The 27,706-nt window shown below is 38.3% G+C and overlaps 2 protein-coding genes across 2 annotated transcripts in view; one reads left to right on the top strand and one right to left on the bottom strand.

The window, feature by feature from the left end:
- The first annotated feature begins 436 nt into the window (after window positions 1-436).
- Window positions 437-946, top strand: LEUTX (leucine twenty homeobox). Its single transcript, XM_037802035.1, has one exon. The coding sequence runs from the start codon at window positions 437-439 to the stop codon at window positions 944-946; it is 510 nt and encodes a 169-aa protein (XP_037657963.1).
- A 13,277-nt stretch (window positions 947-14,223) lies between these two features.
- IQGAP2 (IQ motif containing GTPase activating protein 2) overlaps window positions 14,224-27,706 on the bottom strand; it is a 311,908-nt gene continuing 298,425 nt past the window's right edge. The window contains exons 31-36 of the mRNA XM_037801784.1: window positions 26,611-26,698; window positions 24,562-24,774; window positions 22,623-22,783; window positions 20,566-20,703; window positions 18,905-19,013; window positions 14,224-15,168 (exon numbers count right to left, since the gene is read on the bottom strand). Coding sequence (XP_037657712.1) covers window positions 15,055-15,168; window positions 18,905-19,013; window positions 20,566-20,703; window positions 22,623-22,783; window positions 24,562-24,774; window positions 26,611-26,698 — 823 coding nt within the window. The 3' untranslated portion in view covers window positions 14,224-15,054. The remainder of the gene's footprint in view (window positions 15,169-18,904; window positions 19,014-20,565; window positions 20,704-22,622; window positions 22,784-24,561; window positions 24,775-26,610; window positions 26,699-27,706) is intronic.

Genomic DNA, 27,706 nt, shown 5'->3' with positions numbered 1-27,706 from the left:
GACATTTTGGAGATGGCCATTGAAAGCAGATGCTTGGAGATGTGTGGAGATGCTAGCTCAGAGTTTGCTCCAGAGAATCTAAGAGAGACAAGCACAGAGACATTTTTGGAGAAAGCCATTTTGAAACACAACCTGGGAGAAAAGGAACACCAATGCCAGCCATGTGCCTTCCTAGCTGTTAGAGGTGTTCCAGATGCCATTGGCTGTTCTTCAGTGAATGTATCTTGTTGTTGATGCCTTAGTTTGGACCCTTTTATGGCCTTATAACTGTAACTTTGCAGCCTAATAACCCCCTTTATAAAAGCCAATCTGATAGAGAAAACTGAGGCACTGCTAGTGACTCAGGAGGTCCATGGTCGATTGAACCGTGGAACTCCCACAGAATGTGATGTCAGCAAAGCCAAGGTATTCTCGTCGTAGGTGCACAACCTTTACCATGGGACAGCTCAGAGAATTGGAAAACATGTTTAGTAAGAACAAGTACCCAAGTTGGACTGACAGGAAAAAACTGGCTTCAGCCCTCCACCTGGATGAATACATAGTTAAGACTTGGTTCAAGAACCATCGTATCAAATGGAAGAAGCAGCAGGGACAAACTCAGCCAAAGGTGCCACGAGAAGCACCAAACCGGACTGTGTCCGCAGAGAAGGAGAAAATCCTGTTGGCCACAACTGCTTCAAAAAGTTCCTTGAGTCCTGGAATTTCAGAAGCCCATGGCCCTGTTCCACCTGAGTACCCTGGAACTGAGCAACCTAACGGTGCTGATGCCTCCGCTTGTATTTCATCATGGGATTCTCAGCCTTATGATCTCCAAGAGATATTTCTGGGGTCCTCTCTTCCTCCTTGGGCCTCCATTCTCTGTGACATAGGCCTTTTGTGGAGTTGTATGCCCTACCTGGTGAAGATGATCCCAGCAACTTTGATCAGTATCTCTTTCCCAAGGTGATCTAGCTGAGGGGGGCTGCCTGGAATTGATCTTCACTGTGACTCCTGACCTATCTACAGCTCCTGAGAATGGTCAGTGATCCAAATCCTGACCAACAGAGAGACACTCCCAAAGAATTTTATTTTGGCATGGGGGTTGGGAGCAGTTAAATTTTAATTTCAAAAGCTTGGATGGCTTCAATATCCAGACCATGGCAAAATCAGGACATGTGCAAAATACTTTACAATACATTAGATTTTCCCAAAAGGTACTAAAAAGTAAAGTAAAATTAACACTTCCATTATATGAAAAGTGTGACAAATAATATAAAACTAAAAGGTGAAAAAGGTGGAAAAAAAAAAAAAGCCAATGCGTTTCTGGCATTTTGCATAGCAGCAGCATTAGCAAACCGTAACAGGCCCCAAAAGGTGAGGTACGAAGTGTGGCCCATGAGGAAGTACGCTATACTCCAAAGAACTATATGAGTTTTCCAATTTATATAGACAGAAATCAGGGGAATATGTGTGAGGAATAGATATTAAGGGTGAGGGATAATGGTGGAAGGAATATAAAGTTGGATCATGCTGAATTTATTGACATGGGCCCGCTAAGCAGAGTTTCTGCATTCAATGCTATATAGCTTGAGGAGTTAGTGTTAGCATTTTGTTGGTAGTTGGCTGAAACATGGATCAAAAGGTGGCTGACATTACCTGAGGTTGAAATTCCAGAACTGCCCTGGTATAATGTAGATGAGGGGATCCAAAGGCTAAGAGAGATTGGAATGTTAGAGTGGATTTATCATTGAATACTTGCTCACATACCCCAGGAATGTCCAGAGGACATACTTTTTACCAGGACTGGGAAGAATAAATTTATGAGACTAGCTTCATGATCTCTGAAGAGCTCTGTAGTTGTCCTTCTCTGTAGGTCAGATATTGCTGTGGGAACTGCTGTCGCTGGGCTGGAATCCTTAAACACATTGCAGATAATTGGATCCCAAATTGGCAGAAGCCATGTGGCAGCAGTTAATCACTGTGCTGGTTTGAATGTATTATGTCCCCCAAAATGCCATTATCTTTGATGTAATCCTGTGTGGGAAAATGTATTAAGTGTTGAGTAGATTGTAATTCTTTGAGTGTTTCCATGGAGATGTGAACCACCCAACTGTGGGTGATGACTCTGGATGGTTTCCATGGAGGCATAGCCCCACCCATTCAGCATGGGCCTTGATTAGTTCACTGGAGCCCTATATAAGCTCAGACAGAAGGAGCAAGCTTGCTACAGCCAAGAGGGACACTCTGAAGAATACCCAGGAGCTGAGAGAGGAGCTGCAGATAAGAAACAGTTTGAAGATGGCCGTTGAAAGCAGACTCTTGCTCCACAGAAGCTGAGAGAGGACAAACACCCTAAGAGCAACTGAGAGTGACATTTTGAAGAGGAGCTGCAGCTTAGAGAGGAATGTCCTGAGGGAAAGCCATTTTGAAACCAGAACTTGGAGCAGACACCAGCCACGTGCCTTCCTAGCTAACAGAGGTTTTCCAGATGCCATTGGCCATCCTCCAGTGAAGGTACCCGATTGTTAATGCGTTACGTTGGACATTTTATGGCCTTAAGACTGTAACTGTGTAACCAAGTAAACCCTCTTTATAAAAACCAATCCATTTCTGGTGTTTTGCATTCCGGCACCATTAGTAAACTAGAACAATTGCCAAAGATGAGGTGGGCATGGCTACCATAGTGGACAGCAGACTCGAAGCAGCAGTCAAAATAATCTGACTTGCAGAGACTTGTGGCATTGGTTAGTAGATCATGAAGTACCTAGAAGTAAAATAGATGGGCAATCTAATAAATTCTTGTTTGATCTGTATAAGCAGAAGAATTCTAGGTCAAGTGAACAAAAGTCTGTCTTGAATTACAAAAACAGAGAGTCACGGTCCTTTAATCAATTCCCAGACTTGAGACAGTTTGCAGACCCAGAGCCCCTGGGAGAAGGCCTTATACCAGGGTAACTGTGCATTGGGGAATAGGAAATGATCAGATATTTTGGGGATTATTAGACCCTGGCCAAGAAATGACATTAATTCCAGGAGACCCAAAATGTAACTCTGGTCCACCAGTCAGAGTAGGGGCTTATGGAGGTCAGGTGATTGATGGAGTTTTAGCTGAGATCCATCTCACCATGGGTCCAGTGGGCCCCCAGACCCATTCTGTGGTTATTTCCCCAGTTCTGGAAAGTGTAATTGGAAGAGACATAGTCAGCAACTGGCAGAATCCCCACATTGGTTCCCTGACTCATGGAGTGAGGGCTATTATGGTAGGAAAGACCAAGTTGAAGCCAGTAGAACTGCCCCTGCCTAGCAAAAGAGTAAATCAAAAGCAATACCAGATTCGGAGGGATATCAGAGATTAATGCCACTCTTAATGACTTGAAGGATACAGGGTGGTGATTCTCACCACATCCCCATTCAGCTCTCCTATTTGGCCTGCACAGAAAACAGATGGGTCTTGGAGGATGGCAATGGATTATGGTAAGCTTAACCAGGTGGTGACTCCAATTGCAGCTGCTCTTCCAGATGTGGTATCATTGCTTGAGCAAATCAACACATCCCCTGATACCTGGTATGCAGCTGTTGACCTGGCAAATGCTTTTTTCTCAATAGCTGTTAGTAAGGATTACCAGAAACAGATTGCTTTCAGCTGGCAAGGTCAGCAACCTTGCTGTCCCTGTTTATAATTTACAGAAGTTTGAATGAGTGCCCCATCTGCACCCTTTGGAATAGAACTCCTGATTACTCTTTTGTTTGACTTAATGCAGATAGTCCTTTACCTCAATTGGTTTCAACTTAATTGTTTCTCCACTGGCTACCATTGGGCTGGGGGATGGGGGAAGGTAGCCACTGCAGCTTCTTCCTCCCGCTCCTGCCTGGATGCTGCACAGAGTTCTCCTAGACTGCAGAGTATCATAGAGGTTGATTCAGTGAGTTCCTGCGCATTCAATGGTTGTTACGGTGGAGGGACTGATTCTGGGGGCTTCCAACTCCATCGTCTTCCCACAATCCTCCAGTAAAGTTTTAAATGATTATGTTTTTTTTTTTTTACCTTAGTTGTTAGAACAGAATGCACATCTATTGATAAAAAGAGGGCTGCTGAAACAATGAAATGCTTAAATTCTTTGTGCATATTAACTAGATTAAAGTATCCTTTAGAATAGGGATAAAATACAGTGAACAATGGAGAGAGTGGATCAGAATGAGGTATATCTTCCTCACTTCAGTAATTTTACAAAAGCTGTATCTACCTTCAAAAACAATGGCTTTATCTTTCATTATGCACAGGTACAGATTTCTGGACACCATCCCACACCTATGGAATCAGATTCTACATTTTTGAGAAGCACCCACCAATCATGGTAATGTTGGAGGGTCCCCAGACCATAGTTCTGAGAAATATTATTCTAAGGCAGTGGTTCTTAAACTTTGGCATGGATCAGAATCACCTACTGTTAAACCAGAGTGCTGGGCCCCACCTCCAGTTTTTGATCCAGTAGGTGTGGGATATGGCCTGAGAATTTGGATTTTTAACAAGTTCACAGGTGAGGCTGATGGTCCTCAGAAGTGGGGAAGAGAGCACAATTTGAAAACCACTGTGTTGAGAGCAAACAAGAACTGGACAGGACTCCATAAAATTTGTGTCACTTTGTTTAAATCACAAAAGATTTCAAGCATATAGGAAAGTACAGAGTCTAATATTAACACCCATGAAGATACCACCCAGCATTTACATATTCCATATATGTATGTGTCTGTATATACACACATATGCACACACATATATACTATTTAAGCCTGTTATTGTACCCTTCTGTGATCTCATTCTTGCCCAGAATAAACTTATCTGCTTTTATACTTTTAGTACATTTGTGTATTTCCACAAATATTTAGTATTGCTTTGTATGTTTTAGATATTTATTCGGAGTAGCATTCTGAAGGGATACTTCTGCAACTTGTAATTTTTGAAATTTACCTGTTTGATATATGTGTATCTAATTATTTCTTTAAAAATTCCTTTTAGTATTCCCCTGTGTTTACATCACATTTTATTCTTCTAAAAATCTCTTATTTTATCTGTGGTTTTGTCCCCATTTTTATTCCTAGCATTTTTTTTTTTAAATTAATCTAAGTTGGAAAAGACTATTTTCCAAAACTCATTTTTTTTGTTTTGTTGTTTTTATTTTTAATGTCCTTATTTTTTTTCACATATTGTATGATTCAATTTATGTTCCGTTTATATGAAATATCCAGAAGAGTTTAATCCATAGAAACAGAAAGCAGATTGGTGGGTGCCAGGGGCTGAGGGAACGGGAGTAGGAAGTAACTGCTTAATAGTTATGGATTTTTTAAAACATTTTATTTTATTGAAATAATTTCTAACTTACAATAATAATACAAATCTGATACATAGAACTCCAACACATCCCCACCCTATCCCAGATACCCAGATCCACCAGTTGTAACATTTTGCTACTTTTGCCATATCATTCCCTCTCCCTCCTTCCCCCCTGCCCCCCATCATTTTCTGAACATTTGAGAGCAGGTTGCACACATCATACTTCTTGAGCACATAAGACTTCCATGAACGTTTCCTAAGAAAAGGATATTCATTTTTTTAAAAAAATTCAGTTTTATTGAGATATACTCACATGAACTGTAATCATCCCCAGCGTACAATCAGTTGTTCACAGTACCATCGTATAGTTGTGCATTCATCACCACAATCAATTTTTGAACATTTTCATTACTCTCCCCCAAAATAAAAACAAGAATAAAAATACAAGTAAAGAAGTACACCTAAAACATCCCATCCCTCCCATTATCTCTAATTATTCATTTAATTTTTGTTCCCATTTTTCTCTCGTCTGTCCATACACTGAATAAAGGGAGTGTGAGCCACAAGGTTTTCACAATCGCATAGTCACACCATGTAAGCTACATAGTTATACAATCATCTTCAAAAATCAAGGCTACTGGGTTGCAGTTCGTTTCAGATCTTTCCTTCTAGCTATTTCAATACACTAAAAACTGAAAAGGGATATCTCTATAATGCTTAAGAATAACCTCCAGAATGACCTCTCAACTCGATTTGAAATCTCTCAGCCAGTGAAACTTTATGTTGTTTCATTTCTCTTTACCCTTTTAGTCAAGAAGACTTTCTCAATCCCACGATGCTGAGTCCAGGCTCAGTCCCAGAAGTCATGTCCCATGCTACTAGGGAGATTTACACTTTGGGGAGTCATGTCCCACTTAGAGGGGAGGGCAGTGAGTTTACCTGCTGAGTGGGCTTAGACACATCTAAGCAACAAAAGAGGTTCTCTTAGGCACAATTAGGCTTAGCCTCTCCTTTGCAGTAACAAGTTTCATAAGGGCAAGCCCCAAGATTGAGGGCTCAGCCTTTTAAATTGGTAGCCCCCAATACTTGTGAGAATACCAGTAATTACCCAGATGGGGAAGTTTAATATTTCTTCATTTCCCCCTAGTCCCTTGGGGGGTGGGGTTTGCAAATACATTTTTATTCTCTGCCCAAATTACTTTGGGATGTTTCGGGGCTTCACACTAACCTGTACAAACCAATGAGATTTCACTCCCCGTTCAAACTTCCATGTAATTATGGTATTTGAGTAAATTGACCATACAAGTTAAATCATCTGGTGTGCTACAGAAAATATAGATTTTGCACCAAATAAACATATCTTCCTTTGGTCTCACACAAAATTTGAAGTTTTAAAACACAGTCAATATCGTCCTTTATGCTTTGGCCTAACTGGCCTTAGTCCCAATCAGATCCACTTCATTTGTATCTCTAATTGAATTCTGAACTCCTTTTCAGCGTAACACTTGCTGTATGGGATAATACTAACATTCATAGCTGCCAAACTCTAGCTCTGAGTCTCCAGTGTCACACAGATACTTGAAGTTCTAGGGAAAGACCAGGTTATACACAAAGAGCTCAGCATCTCAGAATTTAGAAGTAACCATTACAACTCAGGAATACATGTGACTGCTGTAAGAGCTTACAATCTAGGGACCATTACAATAAGCCTTCCCCTGATAAACTATGCTCTCAGATTCAATTCTCAGTGTTTGCACATTATAGTTAGTTGCACTTTTTTTGTTTTGTTATTTTTAATGTCACTAAATTCTTTGAACAGGCTTTTTATTTCCTAATAATTTTCTTTGAATTTATGCCTTATTCTCCTAGCTTTTTGAACTGATTGCTTATCTTAATTTTTGCTCATTCTTCCTCAAAGGGCTACTTCAGCTCCATGTTGCAAGTTTTGAGATGAACATTTACACAATTCAGGTGTAGATATTTTTATCCATTTCATTATATTTTCTTCAACCCATAGATTTGCAGTGTTAACTGGCTTTTTGTGATTCATTTCTGATTTTGTGTCATGGTCTGTGATGCTTAGTCCCGATGCTCTACAAAGTGCCTGTAATGTTTGTGTGCTTATTGATAAAGCAAAGAATATTTCTACTTCTTTTGTTCCATTTAGCCCATGCCCAAACTCCTTTGTTGCTAGTTTTATAACAACTGTGTACAGGTTCTGCAGAGTAGATAAGCTACCTCACCAGATACGACAAACATTTCAGTATTCCTTGGAAAGGAAATCCTAACTAATTTTGCAGCATCATTCATACTGAAACCACTTGATATTGGTTTCTGGTTTTCATTATTTATTTCTGTTTGATCTTGCTTGGCACTAAATAATACGAGTCATTAGCTATCCTACTGCGGTATTTGTGGTATTCAGTAGGGCTTTAAAACAAACATGGCATCATAATGGTGAGTTTTAATCCCAAGATAATACGAAAGCAGTTTCTTTTTTTTTTTTCATTTTTATTGAGATTGTTCAGATACCATACAATTATCTAAAGATCCAAAGTGTACAACCACTTGCCCCTGGGTACACTCATACAGCTGTGCATCCATCACACTTAATTTTTGTTCAATTTTTTAGAAACTTTTCATTACTCCAGACAAGAAATAAAGTGAAAGATGAAAAAAAAAAAAAAAAAAGGAAAGAAAAGGAAACTCTAATCCTCCCCTATCCCTAACCAAACCCCCTCAATTGTTGACTCGTAGTATTGATATAGTACATTTGTTACTGTTTATGAAAAAATGTTGAAATACTACTAACTGTAGTATATAGTTTATAATAGGTATATAGTTCTTCCCTATATGCCCCTCTATTATTAACTTCTAATTGTATTGTCATACATTTGTTCTGGTTCATGGAAGTGATTTCTAGTATTTGTACAGTTGATCATGGACATTGCCCACCATAGGATTCAGTTTTATACATTCCCATCTTTTGACCTCCAACTTTCCTTCTGGTGACATATATGACTCTGAGCTTCCCCTTTCCACCTCATTCACACACCATTCGGCGCTGTTAGTTATTCTCACATCTTGCTACCAACACCCCTGTTCATTTCCAAACATTTAAGTTCATCCTAATTGAACATTCTGCTCATACTAAGCAACCACTCCCCATTCTTAAGCCTCGTCCTATATCTTGGTAACTTATATTTCATGTCTATGAGTTTACATATTGTAATTAGTTCCTATCAGTGAGACCCTGCAATAATTGTCCTAATGTGTCTGGCTTATTTCACTCAGTATATTGCCCTTGAGGTTTTGTCATCAACCCATTTTTTTTTAATATGGTTTTGTTCACTCACCATACATTCCATCCCAAGTAAATAATCGATGGTTTTCTGCATGGTCATACATTTATGTGTTCACCACCTTCACCATTATCTATATAAGAGCATCTACATTTCTTCCACAAGGCAGGAGGGAGAGTCAAAGAAGGTAGAGAGGCAAAAGAAAGAGGAAAAAAAAAAGACAGCTAGGAAGCAGCAAAAGGAAAAATAACCTTAAATCAAAGTAGAATAAAGAATCAGACAATACCACCAATGTCAAGTGTCTAACATGCCTCCCCTATCCCCCCTCTTATCTGCATTCACCTTGGTATATCACCTTTGTTAAATTAAAGAAGCATAATACAATGATTCTATTAGTTAAAGTCTCTAGTTTATGCTGATTGTATCCCTCCCCCAGTGCCTCCCCATTTTTAACACCTTGCAAGGTTGACATTTGCTTGTTCTCACTCGTAAAAGAACATATTTGCACGTTTTATCACAATTGTTGAATACTCTAGATTTCACCAAGTTACACAGTCCCAGTCTTTATCTTTCCTCCTTTCTTGTGGTGTCTCACGTGCTCCCCACCTTCCTCTCTCAACTGTATTCATAGTTACCTTTGTTCAGTGTACTTACATTGTTGTGCTACCATCTCCCCAAATTGTGTTCCAAACCACACACTCCTGTCTTCTATCACCCGGTAGTGCTCCCTTTAGTATTTCCTGTAGGGCAGGTGTCTTGTTCACAAAGTCTCTCATTGTCTGTTTGTCAGAAAATATTTTGAGCTCTCCCTCATATTCGAAGGATGGCTTTGCTGGATACAGGATTCTTGGTTGGTGGTTTTTCTCTTTCAGTATCTTAAATATATCACACCACTTCCTTCTTGCCTCCATGGTTTCTGCTGAGAGGTCCGCACATAGTCTTATTAAGCTTCCTTTGTATGTAATGGATCGCTTTTCTCTTGCTGCTTTCAGGATTCTCTCTTTGTCTTTGACATTTGATAATCTGATTATTAAGTGTCTTGGCGTAGGTCTATTCATATCTCTTCTGTTTGGAGTACGCTGCGCTTCTTGGATCTGTAATTTTATGTCTTTCATAAGAGATGGGAAATTTTCATTAATTATTTCCTCTATTATTTCTTCTGCCCCCTTTCCCTTCTCTTCTCCTTCTGGGACACCAATGATATGTACCTTATTGTACTTTGTTTCATCCTTGAGTTCCCGGAGACGTTGCTCATATTTTTTCATTCTTTTCTCCATCTGCTCCTTTGCGTGTAGGCTTTCAGGTGTTTTGTTCTCCAGTTCCTGAGTGTTTTCTTCTGCCTCTTGAGATCTGCTGTTGTATGTTTTCATTGTGTCTTTCATCTCTTGTGTTGTGCCTTTCATTTCCATAGATTCTACTAGTTGTTTTTTTGAACTTTTGATTTCTGCCGTATACATGCCCAGTGCTTCCTTTACAGCCTCTATCTCTTTTGCAATATCTTCTCTAAACTTTTTGATTTGATTTAGCATTAGTTGTTTAAATTCCTGTATCTCAGTTGAAGTGTACGTTTGTTCCTTTGACTGGGCCATAACTTTGTTTTTCTTAGTGTAGGTTGTAATTTTCTGTTGTCTAGGCATGGTTTCCTTGGTTATCCAAATCAGGTTTTCCCAGACCAGAACAGGCTCAGGTCCCAGAAGGAAGAAATATTCAATATCTGGTTTCCCTGTGGGTGTGTCTTAGAAAATTGCTCCACCCTTTGATGCCTCAGGTCACTGTGCTTTTCTGCCCAGGAGGTGACGCCTGTTAGCCTATAATTCTTGACTGGTGTGAGGAGGTATGGCCGTGTTCCCCCAGGCTCTGGGGTCTGGTTCTGAATGGAAAGGGCCCCACCCCTTTCCTCCTAGAGAAGACAGACCCCTCATGTGGAGGTCATTAGCATTTCAATGGTCTCTCTCTCTGCTTGTGGTGTCTCCACCCTTCCCAGAGTCACAGCCCTGGAAACTGAAAATGACTGGGGCTTTCTCCACTGAGCCAAAAAAGAAACAGTCCCCTTCAGACCCAGTCCAAGGCGACCCTCCGGCTCTCCCAGGTCAGTCGTCACCCAAAGCCTCTGTCTGTTTTTTGGGGATGCGTACCTATAGTGAGCAGTTCACACTCGCTACTTAAAACCCCAGTTGGAGCTCAGCTGAGCTATAGTCACTTGCTGGGAGAGAGCTTCTCTCTGGCACCACGAGGCTTTGCAGCTCCGGCTATGGGGGAGGGGGTCCCATGACTTGGTTCTGCAGGTTTTACTTACAGATTTTATGCTGTGTTCTCGGGCATTCCTCCCAATTCAGGTTGGTGTATGATGAGTGGATGGTCTTGTTTGTCCCCCTGCAGTTATTCTGGATTATTTACTAGTTGTTTCTGGTGTTTTGTAGTTGTTCCAGGGGGACTACTTAGCTTCCACTCTTCTCTATGCCGCCATCTTGCCCCTCGAAAGCAGTTTCTTTTAAACCCATTAGATGATCTACCTGCTTCAGGCATTCCAGTCCCCTCTCCTCTATTTGAAACCCTATGGTGACAATGGTTTATTCTAAGAACTTGCTTAGTAATTTCCTGTCGGAAGCTAATGTTAGTGATACCAGAGCTCATATGAAATTCAATCAAGCTATATTCAAAGTCACTGTGAGAAACTTCAGATTCTGGGCAGATACTTCCATATTTGTTTTCCAAGCAGAGAGTGGGCTTATAAGCAAGGATCTGAGCTAACCAACAGGAAACCTCTTTTCGCCTTTTATTGTTACACACCTGTATTGGTACTTTGGATTTAGAGGTGAAGTTAGTCTTATCATAGACTAACAAATGTATTTCCACCCTTTATTCCTTGGATAGAATGGTAGATTATCTCTATGGTTTGAGGTGCTAAGCTAAAGGTCAAATTCACTATCTGTTATAAACAAAACAGAATACTTTTTGTTCCAGTTAAATAAGGTGAACTCATTATCTTTTAGTCCTTCTATTTGTTGATTGCTCATGCAATGTGCTTTAGCAAAGAGATTTTATAATCTACAGAAATCAGCAAAGCGCTCTCATAAATATGTATGAGCTATTTTATTTGGAGACTAACTTGGGAGGATATTCCTTTTTAGACTGATAATCAGTAAATGCCCCATTCATACAAGTGCTTACCTAAAGCAATACTGGACTCCTGAGGGCTATGGGGTGGTGGGCTCTGTCTCCTTTTCCAGCCACTGCCAGGACCCATCTCTGGCCTCCCCTCCATGCCTGCCACTAAAAAACTACTGCCAGTTTCTGGCACCTACAGCCGTGACTCAAACACAGCCCTGTCCTCTGTTGCTCTCACTCTACCTTAACCTGTTACTAAGTCCTGGTTTCAGTGATACAGAGGCAATAGATTTTTCCAAAAGCTAACCAGCAATAAAACCATCCAGTGCTCACCAGCATCATTCAAGTTCTGTGGTTTGCCTCTTGGAATGCTTGAGGAATACCACAAACCTCTACTTAACCACAGTAAAAATTGTGAAAATTACAGCATGAATAGTACCTTTAATTAGTGCCCCCCCCCCCCCCCACACTGTGGTTCTGGTCCTTAGATGATGTAAGGAAGTGGTGTCATGTTAGAGAAGGATCATGTTGAGCTGAGCTCCTTCACCAGAAACTTCCAGAATATTAAAGTATGCACAGGTTTTCTCTCCCTCAGAGATCACTAGAGCAGATCCTTTGAGAGTAGGGTGCTATTTAAGACCTTTTTGCCTTTTTAAGTTCTAGGTGCCAAAATGGAGTTCAGGGGAGCATGGGCCCCTCAACCTGCCAGACAAAGGAGCATTTTTTTTTTTCTGTGTTTTTTTTTTTTTTAATTCAATTTTATTGAAATACATTCACACACCATACAATCATCCACGGTATACAATCCACTGTCCACAGTATAACATAGTTATGTGTTCACCACAATCTATCTCTGAACATTTTCCAAGGAGTATTTTTGTGACAGTGGAAACACAATTAACTATTAAACTACAGGAGTCAGCTCTGCAAAACTCCAGTTATAGCTCCAATTGCCCAATGTTTTAGAAGCAAAAAAAAAAAAAAATTTTTTTTTTCTTCCACCTAGAGAAAGAAAAGCTATGAGCCCTGGGAAGGAAGCTGGACAGATGTCCCTAGTTCTCAGGATTATAAGGAACTGTGCCCTGGCTTGAGGGATGATTTAATCATCCTGGGAGTGGCACAGGAGCTGGCCTCAACGGTTTCAACAAACTGAGGTCTGCTACACCCACTGCCCCCATTGGCTTCTCATTCTTGCTCCTTTTCTTTGACACATGCTTCTTCTCTGTGTCACCTGCTCATCCATGTCCCTTAAAGATCTCAGAAAAATAGCAATTGGTGACATCTTAAATAATAACCTCGTTTTGTGGGCCAACAGGGAGAAAAGGTTCACCAGTTTCCTCAAGTGAATTGGCATGATTCAAAAATCTTTGAGGCTTTCTCAAAAATCTTTATTCTTGTACATAACATTCAAGGACATCATTCGGAGTTGGAATAAGTTAAGACAATCCCTTTTCAGGGATTCTGTGAAAGGTTGGCTTTTGCATCCAAACACTGCTGTTTGGCTCCTTTTATATGTTTTCACTAAGAGCCTTCCCTGGAGCATGAAAGAAGCTTAACCTGCCTTCTCCTGACCTTGGCTCCTGCTCCCCACTTCTAGTATTATCTGTAAGGGAGAGGGAGGTTTATTCTCAACGTGAAATTTACCTGGATACTTACTTGATTCCTTTTGCAGAAATCTGTATTAAGGCTAATGCATTAAAGCCACACACACAAACTGTTGAAACAGTGAGCAATGTTATGTGGGGTATTATTTATCTCTATCAAAAATATGGATAAGCCTGAAAAAATCACCAAAGTAGTGGCTTCTATTTTGTAGAATTTGAATTTTCCAAATTCTGTTGGTCTTAAAGTTCATTTGTCCCAAAGAAGCCTAAGGTAACCCAGTTTCTCAATACTTTCTAATCTCTGAGGAAAATAAAGCCAGTTAAATGAATGAATGGAGTGCAAGGTGTCAGAGGATTCCATCTAGAGTGTCTGGGTTACTATTCTGGTGCTGACTGCTGAACCGTCCCCAGGAATCATTCTCCCTATCTTCCTTTAACATGTAATAGGATCACCTCCCTTACACCCTGAGTTTTAATTGGGCACATGGCTGCCTAGTTAGGGACTGTTTCCCAGGTTCTCTTGCAGTTAGTTGTGGCCATGTAACTAAGTTTTGGCCAAAGGAATATTAGCAGAAATAACGTGTAATTTAAAACAAAGCTGTCCTGGACTTCTTTCCACTTTCCTGCTGGCTGGGAATTAGTGACAAGAACAGAATCACCTGGCCAGTCTGGATCCCTTGATAATCTCAAGGACCTGCTCCCTTGACCATGAGCAGCTGAATTTGAGAAAGACAAACTTCTATCTTGTTTCATCTCAAGGTAGGTTTGGATCTCTTTCTTACCTCAGTTTATTCTGTACCCTAACTAGTACACAGTTATATTTACCTTATTTGGTTTTCTCGATAAATCCTTCTAAGAACCACTACAGAGTTTGGATTAAGACAATTTACAAGCCAAATTAATGTAATTAAGTAACATTTATTTTACATAAAACAATTTCCAACAAATACATTTAAAAACCATCTAGATACTAATTTTATTGCATTACAAAATATTGAGAGGCACAATTGAAGTATTCAAATGAATCATGAGGGATGGAGGCGGCAGCCTATGGTGGCTGTCTGCATCGTTCCTTGGTCACTTAAAGGCTCTGGGTACATGAGTCCTTAAGTGACACAGTAGTGCACTTTCATTTAGTAGGAATAAATCACATAAAATATATACTTTTATACAGAAAGTGTTATTATATTGTCACTTTCAATTACTTATAAAAACTTCATTTTGAATTGCACAAAAGTTCTCTTTAAAATTGACAACTCCTAGAAGACAGGGCTTGGAACTAAGTATCTGTCTAAAGCATTTATTACAAATAATTAAGTTTCCATTGCTCCACAGATTAAAAACATCTATGAAGAATTACATTATTCAAGTGGGACATTTAAAAATTTTTCATAGGAAAATAGGTTTACACATTTGTCCCTAGTCAACTACATTTATTTCTCCCTACTTTAAAAGCAAAACAGATCACAGAGTGGCTAACGTTTTAAATCAGAGTACCTATACCACAATACAATGTGGAAGTGTTTACCTTAATTCATTTTGTGTATCATTCTACTGTAGTATCAAATTATCAAAAAGGCACATGGGTACATTCTTCAGAACAGTTTTGGTCTTTAAAAAAATCACACGTTTATTAGCAGTGATTTCAATCATGTTTAAAACAAAAATACTAAACAAATGCATTTCCCAGTTCAGGTGATACAGAATCCATGAAATTCTTTCAGGCACTTCATTTTCCATAGAATTTCTTGTTCAGCAGGTATATGAGAAGGTTTACATTGACCTTAACCTTATCAAACATTTTCATTACAGCTACTCCTTCATATTGCATTTGAAGTAAATCCTGCAATTATAAGAACATCATTAAATCTCAACTTGGATATTCCACACTTTAAAAACATACTAGAATTTATTTTTTGGCAAAAATAAGGTTCAATTGACCCAATGACCTTGATTAGGGGGCTCTTAAACTTGTGTGTGCCTCAGAATTATCTGGTTAAAAATAGACTAGTTAAAACACAGATTGTAGAAAACACACACACACACACACACACACACACACACACGCACAGACTGTTGGACCCCACCCCTGGGAATTTCTGATTTTGTAACTCTGGGGTGAGCCCAAGAATTTGCATTTTTAACAAGTTCCCCATTTGTGATACTGTCAGTCTGGGTGCCACCCTTTGAGAATCACTCACCTAGATGGAAGTTTTAAGAATAGATAAGGGCTGCCCGAAAGAAAACCATTATCATTAAGCTAATATCAGATACACAGTTAGAATGTCAATTTTTAATTGAAAAACTCAAAACACACATATTGCAACTAGACAGTGTTTACAGCTATATCCTTTATAGCAGCAGTGTTTCTCCAAGTGGGGTGAACAAGACAATTCTTTGCGCAGCAAGAATATTATAACCTGAATTTATTATATTTTTCATTATTTAAACATTTAAAATTTGTATATATTTTAGAAAGTATATTTTAGCATACAGAGGTATATATAATTCATAATTAAGTATATACAAATGGGGAGAAGTGCTCACACTATTTACTGATGAAGTTGTGTGATCCAATGTACAAAGCAACTTATGCCTGATGTAGATTGCTTCTGTCCCTGCATGAGAACAGGCCTTCATTCTCAAGTGAGTCTATCATTCTATTTTCCATTGCCACCATAGAAACAAAGGAAATCAACTCTCTTCCTTAATAAATATCTAGGTCACACCAGCCATATGTGAGAGACTAATCAGTAACATTTCACAATAACGTGAAACAGGATGCCTTTTCCAAATAGATGCTACTGTCCCTGAACTGCCCTAAACTAACAGGTCTCATTCTTTTGTTTGTAACTCTGGAAACGTCTTGGTTCTTAATGATAAAGCCTGGTATCTCTATTAAGCAAGGCCACTTGAAAAAGCTGGAAGTGATCTTTGAGTGAACTTTGGCTCTTACCAGCTTCCTACTCAACTAAATCCCTATTTTACTCAGATGTGCTTGTCTAGAATGCTTCCATATATTAAAGTATAGTAGAGACTCACTTTTCTTCTGGACAATGCAACGTTTGTTAACCAAAGTCTCTTGGAAAAGAATTAAACAATATGGATAGATTGAGAAGAAATGGCTTACGTACATGAATTAGCTGGGCCTCCAGGGTGGGGAGCAGAGAAAATTTGACTGCACGTGTAGATGGAAGAACAGATTTTTAGTCTTAGTTCTGCCATTTGTAACCTTGCCATTTGTGACTTCTTCTCTCTGAAGTTGTGTTTCCTTGTGTGTTAACTAGGGACAACACTGCCAATTTTACAGGGGTATTATTGGGCATATGAGCAAGGTATCTGCAAGCCCTTTGTAAGCTACCCATCTCTCAGGATCAGATGGAATCCTGTAAGGTTATCACTGGGGCAGAGTGATGAATATCTTGGAGCAAAATGTCAGGTAGGTTGGGGATTCAGCCCACTATCTTGCCTGTTCCTTAATGAGCCGTGGAACCTCAGCTCTTCATCTGGGAAAGAAAGAGTGCCACATCCCCAGCCCTCCGTAAACACAGGCCATTACTTTCGTAAGGACAACATATGCCACATAAGTGACACCCTCCTGTTATGTCCTACAGTTTTCTTTAGGGACTAATGTGAGAATGGGCTGAAGAGGACCTATCCGAGTGTTGCCAAGTTAGAAGGGGCTTTCCCTATTCCTCTCAGAAATGTCCGTCCTGTTCCCAATCTTTGATTCACACTAGAGAACTGACCATAAAGTTTCTCTTTGGTAATTCACAGATTAATGTAACTGTCTGAAAGCTGTATATGTAAATGGAAGTCTGACTTCATCTCTAACAGCTATCATATGCCATGTTGGCTTTAGAAGGGCTTGGTTTAATGCTCTGCTGGAAGGTGTCTTGAAATCTTTAACTTTTTAAAAAAAACTTTTTATTTTGAAATATTTTCAAACTTACAGGACTGTTTCAAAAATCATACAAACACTATACAGAGAACTCCAACATACTGCTATTCCCCCAATTTAACATTTTGCCACATTTGCTGCATCATTCTATGTAATTTAATCTATCTATCCATCCCTCTATTTTCTGAACACTTGAGTGTATCTATCATGCTTTTGAACACTTCAAATCGCCACGCACATTTCCTAAGAACAAGGATATTCACTTATGAAACCACCTTGCGCTTGTCAAGTTCAAAAAATTTAATACTGATATAAAACTTATGGTCTACATTAAATTTTTTCATATTTTCCAATAATGTTCTTTTGAGCCTTTTCTCCTCCTTTGTTAGATCCCACCCAGGATCTTGTATTGCATTTAATTGTTATTGAAATCCTTGATAATTTTTGCACAAGGGGCCCTGTATTTTCATTTTGCACTGAGCAATGAAAATTATGTAGCTGGTCCTAATGATACGATAATGATCAAAAAAAAATCTGGCACAGACTAGCTGTCTGCATATAGCTAAGAAGTAACATTTCATGATCAGTCATATGAGTAATTGGCATGAAGAGTTAACCTCACTGCACAATGAAACTTGAACAAAGGATCAAGTGAAACTTGGTTTTTGAACCAGTGTTCAAAGGAAAGCCTATGGAATTCCTGAGGCCTCTCTAAACATAACGTAAGGTGTCTCCTGGTCACCTGTGATTAATTTGCCCAGTTGATGTTGGCCTTGCAATTACATGATATGTCTTTAACACTTTACAGTGTGGGTACAGGTCAACTTCAAAAGGACATTCTAGGAAAGAGAAAGGAGAAAGACCAGAAAAGTTCCAATCTTGAGCATACCCAGTCTTAGAAAGAAATGCAACTTCCTAATAAAAGGTGATTTTTTAGCCTTTATTTAATAGCTCTAAATACTTTTATATTATTTTTTTGTCTAAGCTTCAGAATGGAAACAGGGCTTAGAAAATCTGCTTTGCTTCAAGATTTACCATCTGTGCTGGTTTGGATCTGTTATGTACCCCAGAAAAGACTATGTTCATTTAATCCAATCTTATGGGGCAGACCTATTGTGGGATAGGACCTTTTGATTAGGTTGTTTCCAAGAGTAAGGACTCTTATAATCCAGAGTTTTACCCTGGAGAAGCAAGAAGGACCCACAAGAAAAGCCAAGACAGAAGCCCAGAGACTTTTGGAGAAACCTATGGCAACCAGAAGCTAAGCCCCCTGGAGAGGCCCAGCAGACTCCAGCCATGTGCCTTCCCATGTGACAGAGGAATTCCAGATGCCATTGACCTTTCTTCAGAGAAGATATCATACTGTTGGTGCCTTAATTGGGACATTTTCATGACCTTAGAATTTGTGAACTAATAAACTTCCACTGTAAAAGCCAATCCATTTCTAGTATATTGCATTTTGGCAGCTTTAGCAAACTGAAACATCATCTAAAAGCACATTCAATTCCAATAATTTGACAAATCACAGCTTTAAAATAATTGTCAACGTTTAAAAAACTAATACTGGCAAATAAGGCTTGCACTGGTATTCTCCTAAATTTCATTATTGTCATGAAGAGTGCAAGGCAGGGGAGCCACACTATAAACCCATCCCAAATTTGTAGAAATTTCAGCTTACCTGAATATCAATCTGCACCTTTTCCATCTCAACACCCAGGAATTTTGAAGTGATGTCAAAGATGCCCACATCTTCAGTAGGTATGATATCAAATGTAACATTTTTAAACCTAATAAAGACAGAAACATTTATACATGTAGAGTTATCAATATACTCTCAAACCTGAAACAAATTAATGGAAGTCCAAGTCACCATTCTTAGTGAATGCAAAAGTCCTAAGGAAGTCATCAAAAACCTCCCATCATCATTCCCACATACTCTGCTCCCCAAACATGAGGCTAGATGGCTATTGTTGAGAGCTATAGCTCACAGAGCACTGTAGTAGGTGCTTTATCACAGAATAAATACAAGATACGATCCTTGTTCTCATGGAGCATAAAATACACTTGGAAAAATGTAAGAGTCATGGAACAAGAGAATTTAAATGGATCTGTACTGTTGACAGGCCAACTGAATATTTCAGATATTTCAGAACTTTCATAGAAAGTTCAAAGAGGAAGAAGTGTTTTCTCTGAGTTGGTATAGTCAAGAGAAAGTTTCATGAGATAAATGTGATAGAAACCAGGCCCTGAAGGAAGGCGGGAATTGGAGGTGGGGTGAGGGCAGTGAGGTTGGCTTTACTTGAGACAAAGGATGAAGGAGCAATAGGATGAGGGAGCAACAGGGTGGGGAAGCAATAAGATGGGGCTTATGAGCCCTTTAAAAGGGAGAACCACTTGGTGCCTGGTGTGAGGTTATGGAGCAGGGTTTGCATCCTCCCCTCCCCATATATGCACTAACATAGGGCACTGTCGAAAATGGCTCTGACCCAGGGGGTGGGGGAGTGGGGATGGCTTGGCACACAAAGTCTGTGGCTTTGAAATCAGAAAAATACTGTTATAGGTTGAATTGTCTCCCCAAAATGTTTAAGTCCTAACTCCCAGTCCTGGTAATGTGCCCTTATTTGGAAATAGGGTCATTTCAGGAGAAGTTAGTTAAGATAACTAAAGAAACTGGATTAGGGTGGGCCCTAATCAAAATGACTAGTGTCCATATATGAGGAGGAAATTTGGACACAGAGGGGAGAATAGCATATGATGACCAAGGCAGAGATTTAAATGTTGCCAGCCAAGGAATGTCAAGGATCACCGGCCACCACCAGAAGCCAGGAGAGAGGGATGGAGCAGATTCTTCCCTACTCCAGAGGAAGCATGGACCTTGTGACATCTTGGTTTTGGACTTTTGGCCTCCAAAACTGTGAGACAGTAATTCTCTATTGTTTGAAGCCATCCAGTAGGTGGTACTTTGTTATGGCAACTAGGAAACTAAGACAGGTATTGTTTTGCGAATGTGGACAACAGTCCTCCACTCTTAATGCTACGATTCTTTCTTTTGGAGGGAACATGGGAGGCTCACAAATCTGAACACATTGGACAAGCCGTAGGAAACACAATCACTCGATGACCAGCATGTTATATGACCAATAACCCAAGATTCTGGAGGGAAAGACTAGGGATTACTATACATGCTTTTGTCCCTTGTCATCTGCAATCAAGGATAAGCTTTGATAGGCCAAACAAAGCTCTATTCAAAGGCCACAGGAAACTGAAGACACGAGAGTCAGATGTTATGGGAACGATTAGATGGCATGAGTGTCCTTGCAGCCTCGAGGCCACACTCACTGGTTTGTCTGGAGTTCTTCGATGTCTAGCAGGACCCCCTTCTCATGCAGCTTTGCTGCGGTATACCTCACAGGCTTCACTCTCTTCGGCCCTTTGGGTTCTCCCTTTCCTTCTAGTTTAATTGACCTCCGAGTATTTCTGACAAAATAAGAACAAACCATATGTTGTCATCATGCTCAATTCAGCTGTTTCTAGTAGTATAATGAACCATTCCTAAAATGCACACCATTGTTCAGACCTGGCCCACGTGGCATTAAATGTACAATTTTTTATTTTGTGATAGTAGGTGACAATTTTCCCTACATGATACAACCTTGCTACTCAACTGTTTAGGGAAATGCTATTTTTCAAGCAACAGGATGGCTTAATGGATTTAACAAACATTTACTTGTGGATGGCATGGTTCTAAGTGATTTACAAACTATTTTTTCACGTTTACAGAATTAACATTTCCATAGTGCTCTGTAGTTAACAAATCCTGTTCCCACACAGTATTTCACTTAGCTATCATAACAGTACTTGGGAGGCTGGTGCCCTTAATCCCTCCTTTTAAAGATGAGAAAATGTAGACTCAGAGAAGTTCATTGATCTGGTTCATGAGCATACAAATATGAGAGAGAATCAGAACCAAAATTCAGATAGCATGACTGTAGAGCTTGTGTAAAATGCCTTAAATTAGTTGTGATAAAAAGTAAAGCAAATCAACATTACTGGGACAACTGAAAAAACAGGAATATGGACTATATGCTCTAAATAAATGTGACAGATCTTGTATTTGTTAGCTATACTTAAGGTGGTTACACAGCGAATGTCCTTCTTCTCAAGCAATGTACCTGGAAGTGTTATGTGTTAGTGGAGCATGATGTATGCAAGCTATTCTCAAATCTTTAGATAACGGACAGAAAGCTTGACAGACAGATAGATAGAAAGAATGAGATAATAAATGTCATAAAATGCCAAAAGTTGGTAAATTTGGGTATCTGGGTGATGGGGTATACTGGAGTTCTATATAATGTTTTTGTATTGTTTTTGCAACTTCCTGTTAGTTTGAAGTTATTTTAAAAAAAAAAAAGTAAAGCAAACCATTAATAGTCTGATTTCTACTGAAAATTAGCTTGACCAATTCCCCTCAACTCCAGCTATAGTGTAAAAGTAAATTATTGGCCCCAAGTAAATGAATGCAAATTCAGAATCAGTGCAGCCTAAATAAATGAGGTTTAAATTTGGTTATTTCCCCTCACTAAATCTTCTACAATAAACCAATTGATTTTTCCATATAGCACCATTTCCTGCTGCCAAATTGACTACAGAAGAATTATCTGAAAGTATTAATTAAAACTAATTAAATGGGTAAATAAGACTTGATTAAATGTTGACTAGTCTGATAAGAATAATTATGAGCAAAGACCATTCATTAATAGTGACTATATTATATATGAAAATCTATAATTTATATGCTAATGGATAAGAGAGAACTCCCAAATTTTGCCCTTTGTGTCAAAAATGATTTTTAAAAATCAACAAGCAATTTAAAATCATTAAGCCACTCTCGTTCTGTACAATTAACAAATATCTGGCATTATTTAATTTTATCAAGTATATAAAATAGTGTTTATTATAAACATTCCCAAAATGAGCAGTTTTTTTTAAAAATTAGAGAAGTTGTAGGTTTACAGAAAAATCATACATAAATACATAAAATACAGAGTTCCCATTTACTACCCTTATAATAGTGTTTCTAGAACACCTTTGACAAAAAGGACAAAAGGAATAACAAAAGTGCTTCCCCAAGTCTTAATGCTACTTGTTTAAAACATAACAGAGTAAGCCACTTTACTTCCAGTGCTGAGGGGGAATTAGAAAGTTTCTAAATTCATTTCTGGCTTCTTAGTTCACAGTGGCAAACAATAAAATTGAGCATCTAATTTTTTATTATAAAATAAGGCAAAAGGTTTGCTTCTAAACCCAACCCGACCTAAATGCTCGGGACTGTAGAAGAATTGACAGCCCTTATAAATCATGACATTACAAACCCACATGACACTACTTTAACTTACTTTCTTTGTAAGTTGTCTAAACAAGTCTTTATGTAGGTATCATAATAATTAATTTGTTCCTCATAAAATGCCGCCTTCTTGTTAAGTGCATTCAGGGTCTGCTGAAGTTTTGCCAATTCATCTTTTCGAACCTTACGATAGATTCTTTGATTTCGAATATCCTAAAACAATAAGAAAAAGCTATGATATGAAATCTAAGCAGAAATTTGTATTACAATGTTGTCAATTTGGGGCAAGAAGATGATCAAGTAGTAACTATTTGTGACTCTTAACTTGTAGTTTATCTCATTCACCTTATTTTAATCTCTCAACACCAGTGTCCCCATCCTTTTTTACTTCAGAACTGGAAACTGTCCACATTTCATTTTAAGAGACTTGCTAAGGTTTAGTTTTTTTCTTGATGGAAAAGCAAAGAAGTAGTTTTAGAATAATCGTACAATTAGTTTAAGGAAAAAGAATGTTTAAAAGGGGCACAAAAGATTTTGCCAGGAGACATGCAATTTCTTCAGAATATTTTCAACATTTCCTTTGAAGAATAACTTCACACTGATAAGGCTTACACGTAATTGCTGCATTCATTTTAGAAATAAGCTTAAAAAGGCAAACTTTTTAATCTAGCCAATATTTCTCAAGGTTTACTAAAACAAGTGGGCTCTCAAGAGTGCCTGAAAAGATTCAATATTGATAACTGTTACTTGCATTTAAATAGCGTTCCTAGAATATAAAGTTCCTTACAGAGTATAAGGGCTATGCCAAGTTTAAGCTTACAGACATCGGATTAATGTTTTTGTAATTCTAATTGGCAAGTTATGAAAATGTTTAAGAAAATATTGGCTGTTTAATATTTTTCCTTTGTGGACTAATTAAAAATCACGTTTCCAGAAATCTAAAGCTATACATGGATAGATACAGATGTAGACATGTAGATAGATATCTGTATCTCTTTATACATTTATCTTTGTATATATTTACACCTATCTTTTTATATATTTACATCTATCTTTATATATATTTACATATTATATATAGCTTTACACACACAACCTTAATATTCTTCATTAAATATAATCTAATTTTGATGGACGCCTTCATGACAGTTTTTTCTTTTTAAAAAGCAAAAGCATCAATTTTTCTAACTCCATACTCCCAAAAAGAAATATTTTCCACTCAAAGGTATAGAAAGAAATGTCATTTCCCTTGAATCACTCTGGGCTAAGAGGAATAAGCCTACTGCCAGAATTGACTATTAAATTCCTATGGAAGAATGAAGCTGGGTGTACTCCCAGAAGGCAGGCATCTTTATTTTTTTCTGATTGCATAAATGCCTTTAACTTCTAGACCCATATTAAGATGCATGTTTGGGTAAAAAAGATGAAATGTCCTTTTAAGTTAAATATATACTTCCTTATCCTTGACAAGCAGATCTCAGTCACTTCCTGTGATGTTTCCTTTGTCCTTGGACTAATTTGAGATCCTTTTCTCAGAAAGTTTCTCAAGTGTAAAAATATGGATGAGAAAACAGAAAGTAACATTTAAGTCTGCATTTAGGCTAAACAAGTTCTCAGGGACATACAGTCCCCACCTCAATGGCAGGTCCTAAGAGCACATGGGCTATAAGACAACTCAGAAGAGAACCTCCTAAGAGTGTCATTGGAAAACTAGTAGACACCACTGAAAGGTGTAGAAACTTGTCAATTACATTTCCTGCACATCATTTATTTTCTGGAGAGTTCCAACTGTCCTAATGACTTGGGGGAGCTGTGATTATTCTATTAAAAGTCATCATCAACTGCTTTTAAAGCTTTTGAAAATCTGTAGGCTGGGACCATGACGTATACATCTAAGAATTCCTTATGTTGTCTCACAGTGTGCCCAACACATGACTGATGATTGGCAAATGTCTGCTAAGTGAAGAAGAATGAATACTGTTTCCAAAAACCTTGGCAATCTCATTGAGAATGTCTTGGTATTTATTTTTGGATGACACGTGTCCAGTTTGTTCCAATGTCCGAAGATTCCTCTGGATTTTCCTCTTCTTTTGCTCAAGAGGCAAATTAGTATCTTCAATCATAAATTGGCCATGCTTCATTTCTTCTGGAGTTTTGGAATCCATAATCTCACGGTTCAGCATGTCTTTGGTGTGATTTATTTCCTGAAAAAGGAATATTAAGATGTTGATTTTTCTCTGACCCCTAATCTCACATATTCAGAAGCCACAGAAAGCAAGTTAATGTCAAAATTAAAGAAGTCCTCAAGCCAAAGCCAAAGCCAAAGGACTAGAACCAGAACATGTTTTTCATGTGTTCTGAGGTAGTTCTTTGGGAAAGAATTACTTCACCTTTTTGAGAAACATAGCAAAAATGGCAGGCCTAATTTGGGCAAAATTGTAAATAGCTGATTAACTGCCTATGTGACAAATCACAATAGTAATGGACATATCGCTCAAGTGCTTCTTTGGAATTCCCTTGGATGGAAGGGCTTCAATCCCTAGATTATACCTTAAAATGTGGCTATGAGAACCCTGAATATATAGAACCCAACTATACTTTATCACACATCAGCTGTATTTTTGGAGATTTACAGGCCAATCCAACAGTGAAGTGTCAGAGACTGAAATTCTGCTAGTGGTTTCATTCTCAAACTACCAACTCTGAAAAACTCATGCAGTTTCTTTGAACTGAAGGAAATAAGAATATTCTGACATATAAGCTACCAAATATGTGATGTCAAATAAATGAATACTACATTGATAGCTTGTTCAAGAAAACAATAATACAAAGATACTGGTGAACTGGCCATTGTACTGTGTTAAACAATTGCCTAACCCAACTGATGAGATCTAAGGATGTAATTATTATCAGATACAGTAACATTACGGACACAGAGACAGTTTATAAATTCAGCAGTAAATGGTAATGGTAGCAGCCAACCATTAATGAGCAGTTATGTGTGCGAGGTACTGTTTTACCCACTTAACACATTTACTCTCATCTATGAAGATGTTACTATTATTATTCCTATTTTATAGTTGAGAAAACTGAGGCTCAGAAATATTCTAAGTGTCTAGAGTTACACAGCTAGGAAGTGTCCAGCAAGACCCGAACCCAGCAGTCTGTTCTTAGTCACTGTAGGGCAATAAAAATGAAACACTCATTAAGGGCTAAAAGTCTTTTACAGTAAATTAGTTTGATATTCTACCAACATTGTTTAGAAAATATTCACCCATTAATAAATATCAGATAATTCGTTTTTTTAAGATTAAAAACTGACAGAATGATTTCTTGGCAATGGATTAAATTAAGAATGATTTAGGAAAACTATGTGCATCTCTACTGGAAATAACTAATTAGATAATTTTGTTTTCTTTAGGGAGTAGTCATTATTGGGACTAAAAGAAAAACAACATCGAAATTAACTTAATTCAGAACGAACTATACAATGATGAATTTTAAAAGATGTTGATAAAAAGTTGAATGTAAAATTGTTATGAAACTTCAGTTATTTAGACCAATATGATGCTTTGACCCAATGAACTCCAGACATTCATTTCTGAAGCATTTGGAAAACAGCTTTAATGTATGATACTTTGTTTCTTTCAGTTAGCAAATACATAAAATACAAAAGGCGTTTTTCTACATCCTATTAACCGGAACTATCTCCTAACTGATTTATCCACCCAACCACTGTGTGATAAATAAATTTTATGTTGAACATTCTGAGGCTTTGGAAGACCCAGTACTGTTTTCCAAGTCCAGGATTAAATTACATTCAGCATAAATGTGGGGCTGAATTTTCTCTTTCATTCTCATTGGTACTCCATGTTTATATAAGGCTGAGTACAGCTGAGCAGAGTAATAGATAAAATTCCTTACTGCCAAACTATGTGAGATAAAGTTTCTCTGGGATAACAGTAAACATTTGGCATGAAGATTTATTACGAAAATAAACTCATATCCACTGTACTTATTATTTTACAAAGACAAATTACCTGTTGTGCTGTTGCTGGCATCTCTAAGATTTCTGTCAACGTGCTCCCTGGCTGGCTCCGGATCACATCAATTATCAGCTTTTTGGTCCTTACAAAATAAAGGAGAGACAGACTCTCAGACAGCAGTCCTGATGCATAAAAGCCTGCTTCTTCTGAATTGGTGCACAAACATATGCAAAAAGGAAGCTTTCAAAGATAATTCCTTAAAATAAAGCATTCTTGCAGAAATTCAGTGCTCCCAAAAGTTTGTGAACACTTAATAATTAAAGTACGGGTTTTGCATGCTTGAGGAGGTAGGATTATATTGTCATTAATAACCACGGGCACAGGTATGTCCTAAGATTCCTTATCTAAATACTTTCTTTTTAGACCGAGACTCCTTTTTGCTGGGCAAGAGACACAAGTGCTGCTGATATGGACTGTTTCTGTAGAGGGTGCAGGGATGATATCTAATATCCCTCTTTCCTTCTTTAATAACATTACACCTCTGAGCCTGCTTAGTACAACATTAGCCTTTAGGAGCCAGACCAACTGCTACCTTTCCTGCCATGAAAAAGTTATGAAACAATTTGAAGACCAGTGGGAGTGGAAGGCCCGCGTGGGCTGTGGAGGCTTTGGGATGCTGACTGACACAGAAGCTAGGAGGACAGGTGTTCAATGACCTTCGGACTGGCTGAGGGACTAATGAATAGGGCTGGGTCCTTATCAAACAGATGAGTTGCTCAGTAGGAAGTTAAGAGATGGAAAACTCCTCTGAAGCACTAAAATCTTATGTTTCTTCAAGTCTCTTTTTACTCTTGCAATTGGCCATTTCATTGTAATTAGGGATGAGGAACACGTCGTAAAAATATTTTAACATAAAAGGTAATGGTTGAGTTTGCTCACTTTTACATAAAGTGAGAACAGTGTTAGTGAAAACAGCTTCCCTTCCAACCAACGGAAATGTCATAAACTACAAACAGGTCTAACTGCTATCTGAAGTTTCTCTTATCATATTGTCTTTCAGTTTAGTTTTCTTAAAAGCCTTATGTGAATCACTTTCTTCCCAAACTGCAGCAGGAAATGTTCACACACCATGAAAACTGGAAACAAAATC

The sequence above is a fragment of the Choloepus didactylus genome, chromosome 13, assembly GCF_015220235.1.
Source record: "Choloepus didactylus isolate mChoDid1 chromosome 13, mChoDid1.pri, whole genome shotgun sequence".
Taxonomy (NCBI): domain Eukaryota; kingdom Metazoa; phylum Chordata; class Mammalia; order Pilosa; family Megalonychidae; genus Choloepus; species Choloepus didactylus.
The sequence above is the reverse complement of the archived record's forward strand: the minus strand, read 5'-3'. Positions and strand labels throughout refer to the sequence as shown.

Coding starts and splice junctions, on each gene's coding strand:
- LEUTX (XM_037802035.1), top strand. CDS start 437: ATGGGACAGCTCAGAGAATTGGAAAACATGTTTAGTAAGAACAAGTAC.